At 36.1% G+C, this 12,828-nt stretch overlaps 1 protein-coding gene across 1 annotated transcript in view; it reads right to left on the bottom strand.

Annotated features, from left to right (window-relative positions):
• Nucleotides 1–820: 820 nt before the first annotated feature.
• LOC140734010 (GLIPR1-like protein 1) overlaps nucleotides 821–12,828 on the bottom strand; it is a 33,484-nt gene continuing 21,476 nt past the window's right edge. The window contains exons 3-7 of the mRNA XM_073057588.1: nucleotides 8,409–8,657; nucleotides 5,346–5,461; nucleotides 1,843–1,922; nucleotides 1,718–1,744; nucleotides 821–1,631 (exon numbers count right to left, since the gene is read on the bottom strand). Coding sequence (XP_072913689.1) covers nucleotides 1,531–1,631; nucleotides 1,718–1,744; nucleotides 1,843–1,922; nucleotides 5,346–5,461; nucleotides 8,409–8,657 — 573 coding nt within the window. The 3' untranslated portion in view covers nucleotides 821–1,530. The remainder of the gene's footprint in view (nucleotides 1,632–1,717; nucleotides 1,745–1,842; nucleotides 1,923–5,345; nucleotides 5,462–8,408; nucleotides 8,658–12,828) is intronic.

Below are 12,828 nucleotides of genomic sequence, written 5' to 3'. Positions count from 1 at the left end.
GCAGTAAATGTGTTACAAGAGAGAAATCTGAGGTGATCTGAAATGATAATATTAAACCTCACCATGGATGCTGCTTGACATGCTAAGTATTTCAACCTCTTCTTGTTCACAGCCACTTCATGTTTCATTTCAGATTTCAAGCATCCGTTGTGTTTTACTATTGAGCTATCAGTAATCAGCATTAGTTTATTTAAAGTGAAGAATATGGTGAAAAATTAGCATTGTTTATTTTAAAGCTGAGGGTATGGTAAGTTATCAACAAATTCTGGAATTAGCAATTTACCCAAAACCCAAAAATGCTGAAATGCTCAGATAAAACAGCAAGTGTTGAATTAATGCATTTATCAATTTATGGTGTCCTTAATTTATCTGTACTGACCTGACTGTTCAATATATAGATACATTTTAAACAAAGTTACAGAAGGTTGACTAACATCCTCTGGGCAGAAATTATATTAGATGATAAACATTACCTCCCCAAGGGGTAAGAATAGGAACTTAGTCATCTGCTAATCTGTATTTTAATTGAAGTTATACATTTAGAATCTTACTGAAATTGAATATACTTGGAGAATCTCAAAATTTAGTATGAAAACCTGTGATGCCTATCCTATTTGCTCACATTAGGGTATTTCAATTCGTCTGCCAGTATGATGTTTAATTTTATATTTTCATAAGGTCTCTTATACTTTGTGATTTCAGTTGTTTACTTTTGGCAAGCTTACACTCAACTGGCAAAGTAATGTTTCCAATAAATGGTTAAACATAAATAAGACTCATTCACAATTATTCCTTTTAAGATAGGACCATCAAGTAATGCTGAAAATGCTGTAGATGCAGCAAATCTGAATGTCAGTGTTTTGTTTTCTGAGCTAAACTTGTTGAATATTTCCAGCAAATCACTGGTTTTGGTTATCAAATGATCTCCTTCAAGATTAGTAAAATGGTGTTCAGCAAAATCTGACATAAAGTAATCAGAAGTGCAGACAGGATTTTCATGAATTTTCTGACTGTAATATTTATTGGTTGACTGAAATCAAATTATCTTTGGCAATTTGTCTTTTACCAGCATTAACAAAATGCTAGCATTTGTTAAATGTCAACATATCATGTGTAGTAGTAACTAACTTTTTCTTCTGCAACCTGAACAAAAAGTTGTTATTACTCTGAATGATGTTTGGGCAGAGATTCAAATTTAGAAAACTACAATCTTAGTAGATAAGATGGAAGAGATTTTTCTTGGGGTGGAGGAGAGAAAATTCTGAACAGATTGTTGATCAAATTAAGATCACCAGTTGGAATCTCTGGTTTAGCCTATCAACCAGGATTATTTTAATTGTTAGTTTTGCCAGTGTTTGACTTGCTTATTAGATGGATATGCCTTGCAAAAAGTTGAAAGGTGATGATGAAATTGTACTAAAAGTATGATGCATTTAATACATTTTGGCCAAAAAATATTAACGAACCAAAACTTTGCACCCTCTCAACTTCAACCAAAATATCCTGAAAAGATAAACTACATTTAAATAATTATTGTAGAGTATATATTAAAATAATAGTGATAAGAAATATTAGTTGATCATACAAGGAAATAGAGGCTGATCCAAAGTTTGGATTCCAATGAGGGTACTCTGCCAAACAAAAAAGGGGGAAATGTTTAACTAATTTGTTCAAAGTTGACAAAAAATTATAAATATAAAAAATACAAAATACATACTTTTGAGTTTCTCACGGGTTGCATCAGCTAATAAAAGGAAAAAATAAATTGTAACAGTTTGCACTTAGATCAACTTGTATAATAACTTCAATGCAATTATAGTATTAGACTATTATTTAACTTACTGCATAACTTGCCACTACACGTGGTGCAAGCTGAACAAGTTGATCCTGATGTATATGGACGTCTTCCACGAAAATTTCCACTGTGTGCAAACAAAAAAAGAGTTGGATGGAAAGAAATAATTGTTCATAAAATTACGTATGGCAATTTTACAAAGTTACAAGAAACAGCAAAGTAAGTTCAATATCAGATGTACCTTACAACGTTTAGGGACATGTGAATCTACTTAAGGAAATTCAAAGAAACCCATATCAAAATAATATAGATGATCTCTGTGTTATGGAGGGTTTGCATTCCCAGTAAACTATCCCCATTATAATTATTTATAATGTGAAGTCACAAAATATGCACATGCCAAGAAATGCAGGCTGAAAATAAAGTAACACCAATTCCATGAGTGATGCTAGATTTTAGGTAGCAATTTGTGAAATCAGTAAGGATGAATTTCTGTTACCCAAACAGTCATAACAGAAAGCTCACCTGTAATTTAAAAACTTAAAACAATTTTTAAATTTCACTTGAAAAGCAATCAGGACACCACAAAATGATAGTTCATTCATGAAAAGAAGAAGACAACCATAAATATGTAGATATACAATGATATGAGAGGTCACCTAACCTTTTAACTTTACACATACATTACCATTGAGGATGGAAATATGGGAGAGAGCAGTAAAGTTATGTGACTTCCCTTTCCCAAATGCCCAATGATAGTGCAGACCACTCTTCTCAAGAGACAGGGCTGTCCTCAGAAGATCCATGATCAGACCAAGTAATATGACATGTTTGTTTTTACAAGTTTCTAAATAAATTTGTAACAACTGCACAGTACAGTATAGACCCATTGGCCCACGAAGTGCTAATCTTTTAACCAACTCCAAGATCAATCTAACAGTTCTCCCCCATGTACCCTCCAATTTTCTATCATCCATGTGCATATCTAAGAATCTCCCTAATGCATGCGTCTCTACCACCACCCCTGGAAGTCCATTCAACAACCCACATTTAGAATTCAATCAGGCTCATGAGGCACAACCCTGCCCCTAACAAAGTCATTCTGACTATCCCTAATCAGGCTTATATCTCCAAATCCTCATAAATCCCATCTCAAAGAATACTCTCCAGTAGTTTGTCCGCCACTGGTATAAGATTCATTGGTCTATAATTCTCAGGATTATCCCTATTCCTCTTTTGAACAAAGGAATAAGGAGATGAGATTGTTGGGGCCTTGACCTTTTGTATCCTCTTTAGGCACAGGTGAGGTCCTGGAGAACTCCATTTTTTGACACTGATCAAAAGAAAAAGCCTCTTTCATGTCAAAGTGAGAACAGATCTCTACAAAGTGGTCTAAATTAACTGCAAATATAAAATGCAAAATAATTGATTGCACAAGTATTCACCCCCTTTAATATAACACACCAAATCATCACTGGTGCAGCCAGTTGGTTTTAGAAGTCACACAATTAGTTAATTGGAGATCACCATGTGCAGTCAAGGTGTATCAACTGATTGTAGTAAAAGTACACCAGTAAGGTCCAAGGGCTGGTGAGTCAGTATCCCGGCAAAAACTACACCATGAAGATAGAAGAACACTCCAAGCAACTCCATGAAAAAGGTTATTGAAATGCACAAGTCAGGAGATGGATACAAAAACATTTCCAAGTCTCCGAATATCTCTTGGAGTAGTGCTAAGACAGTCATCAAATGGAAAGGATATGGCACAGCTAAAAATCTGCCTAGAGCTAGAGCAGGCCATCCTCAAAAACTGAGTGACTGTACAAGAAGGGGACTAGTGAGGGATGCTATCAAGAGACCTATGACAACTTTGTAGGAGTTACAATTGAGGTGGAAGTGACTGCATATACAACAACTGTTGCTGGAAGTGCTTCACCTGTCTCAGCTTTATGGGAGAGTAGCATCATTGGAAAAAAAACTCACATGAAATCTCAGTAGAGCTTGCCAGAAGGCATGTGGGAGTCTCTGAAGTCAGCTGGAAGAAGGTTCTGTGGTGTGATTAAACCAAAATTGGGCTTTTTGGCCATCAGACTAAATGTTATGTTTGGCATGATGGTAGCTACATTGTGCTGTGCGGATGCTTCACTGCAGCAGGCCCTGGAAGGCTTGTGAAGGTAGAGGGTAAACTGGATGCAGCAAAATATAGGGAAATCCTGGGGGGAAACCTCATACTCTGCAGGAGAACTGTGACTTGGGAGATTTGTTTTCCAGCAAGACAATGACCCCAAGCATAAAGCCTAAGCTCCAGAGCACTGGCTTAAAAACAACAAAGTTAATGTCCTAGAGTGACCAAATTGGAGTCCAGACCTCAATCCAATTGAGAGTTTGTGGCTGCACTTGAACAGGGCTGTTCACTTAACAATTCCCAAGCAATCTGATAGAACTGAGCGGTTTGTAAAGAATGGGGAAAATTTGCAGAGTCCAGATGTGCAAACTGGATAGAGACCCATCCACACAGACCCAAGGCTATAATTGCTGCCAAAGGTGCATCTGCTAAATACTGACTCGAAGGAGGTGAGTAATTATGCAATCAATTATTTTGTGTTTATTTGTAATAAATTTAGACCAATTTGTAGAAATTTGCTTTCACTTTGACACGAGTCTTTTCTGTTGATCAGTGTCAAAAAGCCAAATTAAATTCACTGTGATTCAATGTTGTGATAAAATATCCAATAAAATACAATAAAGCATGAAAACTTATACACACACACACACACACATGACAATAAACTTGAACTCAAATGTGCAAAAGTAGACTGGCATCAAATTTTGATCAACAATGGTAAACCTTCAAAGAAACACACAGTAAGTACATTTCCATGTGAGAAAAGGCACCCAGAGGTAGTTTGGTGGATGAGTAAAATGATAATGTGACAAATAAAACAAAGCCTTATATGAAAGGTCATAATAAAGTGAGGAACAAAGCTGTATGTAGAAAGTACAGTGATGATCTTAAACACTGGTAACCCTAAAAGCAGTTATCATGAGAACAGTATAGCAGCAGACACAAAAGAAACACAAGTTGTACAAAAAATAGACAGCAGATGCTGTGATCTGGAACAACAGAGAAGGTGCTATTGGGACTCAGTGGAAGGAAATACACAGTCGATATTTTGAGTTTTAAAATATCCTTTGAATTGAGTCCAGATGAAAGGTCTCACAACTTAAAAACAAAAATTCCTTTAAGTGGTAAGAAATACTTTTTGAATTCAACTTTACACATGTTTGTACAAGGCTCAAAAGGGTAGTAATTTGAACAATGGTAATTATTTTAAATATCTGGCTTGATTCAAGGTCACCTGTAAACTGAAACATTAAGAATTATTGCCTTTTCGTGTGACAATGCTATGACTGGTAAGTGTTTAATATTTTAAAAATAACTTCAGTTTCTCATCTAAATTATTGCTCTAGTATTTACTTAACTTTACAATTGAAAGAAAGCAATGACATTCAAATTAAATTATTGTTTAAAAATACTTGGAAAACTTACGCTGGTCCATAGTTACACACAAATATTTTGGTTGGCCCTCTTAGTCTAAAGTGCTTAATTCCACTGGGACAGTTAGTAACAGAACAACCAACTTTGTATGTACTCTCCCAGACAACCTAAAAAATAAGATCAGTCTTTCAACATCTGTCACATTATTCATTCTGTTAAAGTTTGATCTATTTATCATACATGAAGGTACTACCATTGTGTACATTATATTGTATATGGTAAATTAAGACTAAGGCAACTGAGCTGCTCTGTAAAGCTCTACATGAGGTCATTTGTACCCTTTGCCATTAGGTTCTATCATGAGTCAATCTATAGCCGGGGAAGTGATGACCCCCTCCTGTTACACTGTTTGTGGTAACTGATTTTTTATTCTCTCTACTTCTGTGCACTTGTATTGCTACACTGACACTGTAATTTCCTATGCGATCAATAAAGTATCTATCTTAAGGATAGAAAAATTATTGGTTCCACTTTTAACTCTCATTTTGCAGTACATTTATATTTTATATATTTCTTATTGTAACTGTCTTAAATGTATTACACTGTACTGCCAACACAAAACAACAAATTTCATGACGTGCATCAGTGATAATGAATCCGATTTTAATTCTAATTCTGATTAAACATTTGTCAGAAACCACTACAGTTCTTTTCCCCTCATTTGGATCTCTGCAGGATCCATACATAGCACACAGAACAAAAACAAACCTGTCAGACCACTAAGTCGGTCTGATGATGATGATGATGCCAACGTGACATAGTTCACTTGTGTTTGATAAAAATATTGTGAAATAAACAGTACTGATTCTGTTTAAATCACAAATGTGTATCTAAAACTAAAAATGTAAATTATAAGTAAAATTTGTAGCCACCAAGTAATTCTCTTTTGATAACTTTATCATTGAATATCCACATTTTCTGAAATTCAGTTGAATTCGCAAACCATTTATATTAATCTGAATGCAGCCCAGCAAAAGTTTTCTACCCAATAACAATATAAAATAAAACTCTCATGTTCAAAAAGGAAGTATAGTTAACCTGAAATACCAGTTAATACCCCACAGCTACTGAGAATCAGAATCAGGTTTAATATCACTGACATTTGTAATGAAATTTGTTTAGCAGCAGCAATACATAATAGAAATTATAAATTACTATATATTATATATCTTAGAGCAAAAATAGTAAGGTACAGTTCATCGGTTAGTTTATGTCCTTTCAGAAATCTGATGGTGGAGGAACAGAAAATGTTCCTAAAAGTTGAATGTGGGACCTGCTGGATATTTCTAGCAATTTTAAAATGATTTTTCAGATAATGCTCAATGAATCACCCACTATATTCACCTGATGTCAAATGTATGCATGCAAAATATTAATTCTAACTGTTATATTTGTTATATGTTTAGGTGAGACCAGCATTAGAGGCCATGGATTAAGGGTGAAATGTTGAAGGGAAACTTGAGGGGACTCTTTTCCACTTAGGACAGTGAGAGTTTGGAACGAGCTGCCAGTGGAAGTGGGAGATGTGGATTCAATTTGAACATGATAGAGAAGTTTGTATAGGTACATGGATGGGAAGGGTATGGAAAGCTTAAGGCCTAGGTGATTACTGCTCTCCAGATGCTTCTGATACATGGATTACTTACAGCAGTTACTTCATAGCACTAGGGGGATACCACCAACATTGCCTCTGTAAAATCTTCTAAATCTACTGGCAGGATCAGCATTCTCTCAGCCTCACCATTCAGCCAGTCAGGTAGGCTGAGACTCACACTTGTCCAACTCTAGACTCCCGTTCCTCTTGAATTAATCAATTCAACTATTTTTGCAATTCCCTTCTTGTGCTTCTGTCTCTACTCTGAGTTCTATTACAACAGGACAGAGGTGATTCAAGACTCAAAGCGTCCTCGAAAAGGCAATATCACCAACAACTTGTAGGAACTCCTAGCTCATGGTTACTCCAAATGGAGAAGCATTTGGCTGACAATGAGAACCTCAGGTTTATTTGTCTAATGTGCTGAAACCCAGTTAAAATGGTATAAGGGCTATGACACTCCCCTTACTACTCACTCACCCTGTTATACAGTCTGTGGATCCCACATTGACCTCATCAGCCACCTTAAAATCCACAAACCTGGAATCATATCATCTTCTATCCTGAAGGACTACTTGATACCATCCAAGCTATACTCTCTTCCTGCTGTTGCCATCTGAAAGGATATACAGGAGCCTCAGGACCCACACCACCAGGTTCAGGAACAGTTATTACTCCTCAAGCATCAGGTTTTTGAACCATTTTGTTAATTGTAGTTTGGTATCTTTTGGACATTGGGTGTTTGTCCATCTCGTGTACAGTTTTTCATTGATTCTGTTGTTTCTTTGCATTTACTGTGAATGCATGCAAGAAAATGATTTTTTTGATAATAAATGTACTTAGAACTTACAAAGAAAACTGGAAATGTGTGATAACGTGTCTGTTCCAGGTGCATCTGCAATTTAATTTCTGATGCTTCTGGCTCACATGCTGTACTGTAAAGGTACCCACCTCATAAATTCAATCTTTCCTGCCTGTCTCCAGGGGTCAGATTTCCTAAAGCTTGAAAAATCTAACAATCAGTAGATTAAAACCATGATATTAAAATGAAGGCAAGCAACCTTTATCTAAAATAAACAAATAAACCAATACCACTTCACATCAGCAAAGTGGCCCTACAGTTTTTTGACATTTAATAGCTAACGTGCTTGCAGGCCACCAATGGTGAGTTTTAATTGAGTCTCAGGAGTCTTGTAATGCAGCTGATGCAAAAGAAACCAAAAATAATGTGGCAAAAGTAAGAATCGACAGATGCCATATATCTGAAATAAACACAGAATATCCCTTAAATACTCAGTTGATAAGGCAACATTTATAAAGATCTTTGAAAAGGCATCAACCTAAAATTAACTTGCTCTCCACAAATGCTGCTGAGTATGGTCTTTTTCTGTCTGTATATATTTGATGAAGTTCTACTCATTCAGCAATGCAAAGTTAACTGTTTACAACAGAAATATTACCTGGGTGTAATGTCCACAAAGAGCAATTTTTTTGCAGCTATTTGTTCCAAAATTATAATCCTTCACTTCATCATTCCACACTTTAATAGCCTGTTTGGTTTGAAAAGTGCCTGTTGTAACAAAGAGGTTTTCTCCGACTGGGAAGAAGGTTGGATGTACTTGTCCAATCTTTCTCAAGGCTGGATTATGTTTAAATATGCTCTTCTTGCCCCAGGCTCTCGCAGATTTAGCAAGAGCGTCATCCCATGTCTAGAATTGTAAAAAGGAAAACAATGTTAAAATATTTCTGCATATTTTTGTCATCTCAACTAACTTTTTAAGACAGATCTTCAGATTTTAGGAGTTTTAAAGGATATACAGTTAGTACAACAAAGTGGATATGAAGTAAAAGCCATTATCTTATGAATGACAGAGTCAGTGCAAGGAACTAAATGACATTACTGTACTTACTCTTGCTTTCATTTTTTATGTTCCCATTGTAAAAGTATGATGTATAAAGTGGGTGCAGCTTCTATTGAACATAACTTCAAATTGTAAAGATCGGTAATTTGACATTCATGGGAATTTATAAAGGGTGGGAAAGTACTACTTTCACGTTGTTTTTAATTTACATTAAGTGCAGACCACAACCTATGGCCTCACTTTCAGGAAATGTACAACTCATGTTCTTTATATTATTTCTTATTTATGTATTGTTATTTTGTTTTTCTTTTTTGTATTTGCACAGTTTGGTGTCTTTTGCACTTTAGATATTTGTTCATCTTTGTGTGTAGTTATTCATTGATTCAATTGTGTTTCTATTTATTGTGAATGACTGCAAAAATAAATCTCAGGGCACTATATGGTAATATATATGTACTTTGATAATAAATTTAGTTTCATCTTTGATTTCAAACTAAATATAAATGAGGCATGCCAAACTTAAGAATCTGGTCAGAATGGAAAGCTGCTGCTGTCTAATTTAAACTGGGAAGATAAAATACATAATGAGAGGGTTTTATATTAGTTTAATTAGTTAATAAGCATTATTAAAATCAACATTTATTCCATGGAAATCGGTGTTCAAAATTACTATAAAAGAATATAATCTAGAGGGAGATATTGCAGTTCTTAAATGGTGTGCAAATGACTCAGATTTTACACCAAATAAATTGGATGCTAGATTTAAGGACTGGACAGCTAAAGGAATAACAGTGAACATATGCAACATATGAAAGAAGGAACACTGTTCAGTTTTGAAATGCTTAAAGAGAAACACTAATTAGAAAAACAAGATTTTTATCAGTATTTACAGATGCAACAATATGTTAATAAGATGCTTAAAAATGTAACCAGGCAAGTACATGCTTGATAGAGCTATTTAGAAAAGCAAATAATTCAGTTAACGATAGTAGAATCATTTCAAGCATGTATAAAGGGTTGTCAAATCTTAAAACACATTCGACTTCATACATTAAAACAAAATGGGAGAAGGAAGGAGGGATAATTATATCTGAGGAAGAATGGACAATAATATGGAGGTATCAATGGAAGTGTACCAGTTCACAGAAATGGAGGGAGTTTGGATGGAAAAACTTGATAAGATATTTTATTACACCCTCTCAGAAATCCCATTATGATAGTAACCTCCCTGTTTGCTGGAGAAATTGTGGAAATCAAAATGCAAATTATTATCATATTTTTTGGGACTGCCCTGTTATCAAAGACTATTGGAGGGGGATACATAATGCCCTACAAGACATCTTTAAGTGTGAAATACCCTTAGAGAGTAAGGGCATATATTTTTGATATATACCTCAAGAATGGTTGAAAAGAGATAAATATTTAATGACTATACTGTTGGTGGCTGGTAAAAAGACTCTTACTAGGAAATGGTTATCACAGGAGAGCCCAACTTTAAATGCCCATATTTAAATGGATGGAAATTACAATGGACATTTACAAAATGGAGAAGATAACAGCACATCTGTTAATCATAAGCTGGAACAATTTGATTCATACTGGGAAAAATGGTTTAACTACATAATGCCTCATAGGCCTGATTTTATTCTCACATATCAATGAATATGCTCTAAGAAAAAAATCACTCCCTACTTGTACATAGTTTTTTCCTTTTGCTTGTTTTTTCTTTCCACTCTTTTCTATGTGTATACCTCAGATAAATACTATGTGGAGATTTATGACATATGATTATATGATACATATGTACAATGTCTGAAATACATCTTATGGAAATGTTTGTTTGATGATGAACTGCAATAAGAAAAATTACAAAAAAAGGGAAATCGGTGTTCACTCAGTATTGTGAGCTACTTCAATTCTAACAAATTAGATCTGAGCTTGAAAGGCAGCTGGAGTCACAGCATAAAGGAAATGGTGAGGGTCCTGGATTGTAGGTTTCAGATGGTCGTCCAGTAACCTCAAAGTTCAGAATAGTACACGAGTGACCTTCCAAAATGGCAGGGAGAGACAAGATGTGCAACAATTGTCAAGGGTGTATGCCTGTTTGTTTGACTGTGGCACTCAACATTAGACACTGGATGGGGTGACAACACTTTTAAAGAGTTTATTCCAGAATATGTATGATGGAAGTTATGACTGCACAAACAGTCATTCAGAGGTGCGGGTCATAGGGAATAACCACCAGATCTAGAAATACCGTAGGCAGAGTGGATTGCATTGTCAGGCACAATATTTTCTGTAATTCGAACATTAATGTAGATGGAGTATTGCCATAATTCAAAGAGGAGAAATTGTATTTTAATCTAAGGTAGCCTTGTTTGTCATATTTGCAATTTGAGTTGTTACGAAGGATGAACTACTCTGATGGGCAGAAGGGTGCAGAGTTGCCCATGCCCTCCCTTTTTGGAGAATCGCAAACTGTTACTATTTCAATGCTGTTAACAGGAGAGTAAGAGAGACAAAAGAAAACATGCCAGGACAGCTGTTACTGATAACAGCTCATGAGAGAGAATGAGAGAGAGACACTGATAAGAGGTAAACAAGTTGGAACATCTGCTACTGATAAGAGAGGAGAGGAGCCATTGATTTGCTGTTATTGTCTTTTGGAGAAGGATTGTTTACTTGGTACTATTCTGTTCATTGAAATTCCTCAGTGGACAGCTGAAGTGGGCTGGTTTGATGGGCTAAGATATTCAAAACTGATTGACATTTGAGACCCCGTGAGTGGGGATAAAAGTGAGGTCTGGGGTGACACCCCTCAGACGCACCAGGAGACACACTAGTGAGCATCAGACACCCACAAGAAAGTGTGGGGCATCGGAGACCGAACAAAGGATCAGTAAATTTTAACTCACAGTGTTTATAGCAAGGCCAGTGGGGGCTTGTGTGTGTGTCCACCCTTGCCTGGGTGACGAGTCCACCACGGAAGAACGGTCTAGCTAAAGGACGGAGGGGTCATACTTGAATGGCCACAACAACAACCCATCGATGGATCAAGATCGTAAAGGAAGGTTTGCAAGACAATTGCTGTTACTGTTTGCGCTCTCTCTCTCTCTCTCTCTCTCTCTCCAACAATTACAACACATCGACCAACAACTACCTCAGCCTGCATGAACTGAACTTTATATTTCCATGTGACAATTCATTATCCCTTAGACAACAATAGAGCTGGTTTATTATTGATTACTATTATACCCACACTTTTAGGTTTAGTATTGCTAACGTATATTATCTGTATATTTGCATTGATATTGTTTTGTATATTTTTACTAATAAACACTGTTGAAAATAGTACCACCAGACTCCAATGGACACTTCTATCTTTGCTGGTAAGACACCCAGTTACGGGGTACATAACAGAGTCATAAGACCATAAGATACAGGGGCAGAATTAGGGTATTTGGCGCATCGAGTCTGCTCTGCCATTTATCTTGGCCGATCCATTTCCCTCTCAGCCCAAATCTCCTGCATTCTCCTTGTATCCCTTCATGTCCTAATCAAGAATTTATCAACCTCACTGCCTTAAATATATCCAATGGCTTGGCCTCCATAGCCACCTGTGGCAATGAATTCCACAAATTCACCGCTGTCTGGCTCATCTCCATTCTAAATGGACGCCCCTCTATTCTGAGGTGTGTCTTCTGGTCTTGGACACCCACACAATAGGAAACATCTGCTATGCATTCACTCTATCAAGACCTTTCCACATTCAATACGTTTCAATAAGATTCACCCCTCATTCTTCTGAATTCCAGTGAGTAGAGGCCCAGAACTATCAAATGCTCCTCAGATGATAAGCCTTTCAATCCTGGAATCATTTCAAGAACCTCCTTTGAATCCTCTCCAATGCCAGTACATCTTTTCTTAGATGAGGGGCTCAAAACTGCTCATAATACTCCGTGAGACCTCGTCAGTGCTTTATAAAGCCTCAAGATTACATCCTTGCATGTAATCTATT

The sequence above is a fragment of the Hemitrygon akajei genome, chromosome 10 (genome assembly GCF_048418815.1).
Source record: "Hemitrygon akajei chromosome 10, sHemAka1.3, whole genome shotgun sequence".
NCBI classification, from domain to species: domain Eukaryota; kingdom Metazoa; phylum Chordata; class Chondrichthyes; order Myliobatiformes; family Dasyatidae; genus Hemitrygon; species Hemitrygon akajei.
This window is presented reverse-complemented; position numbering and strand designations above follow the sequence as displayed.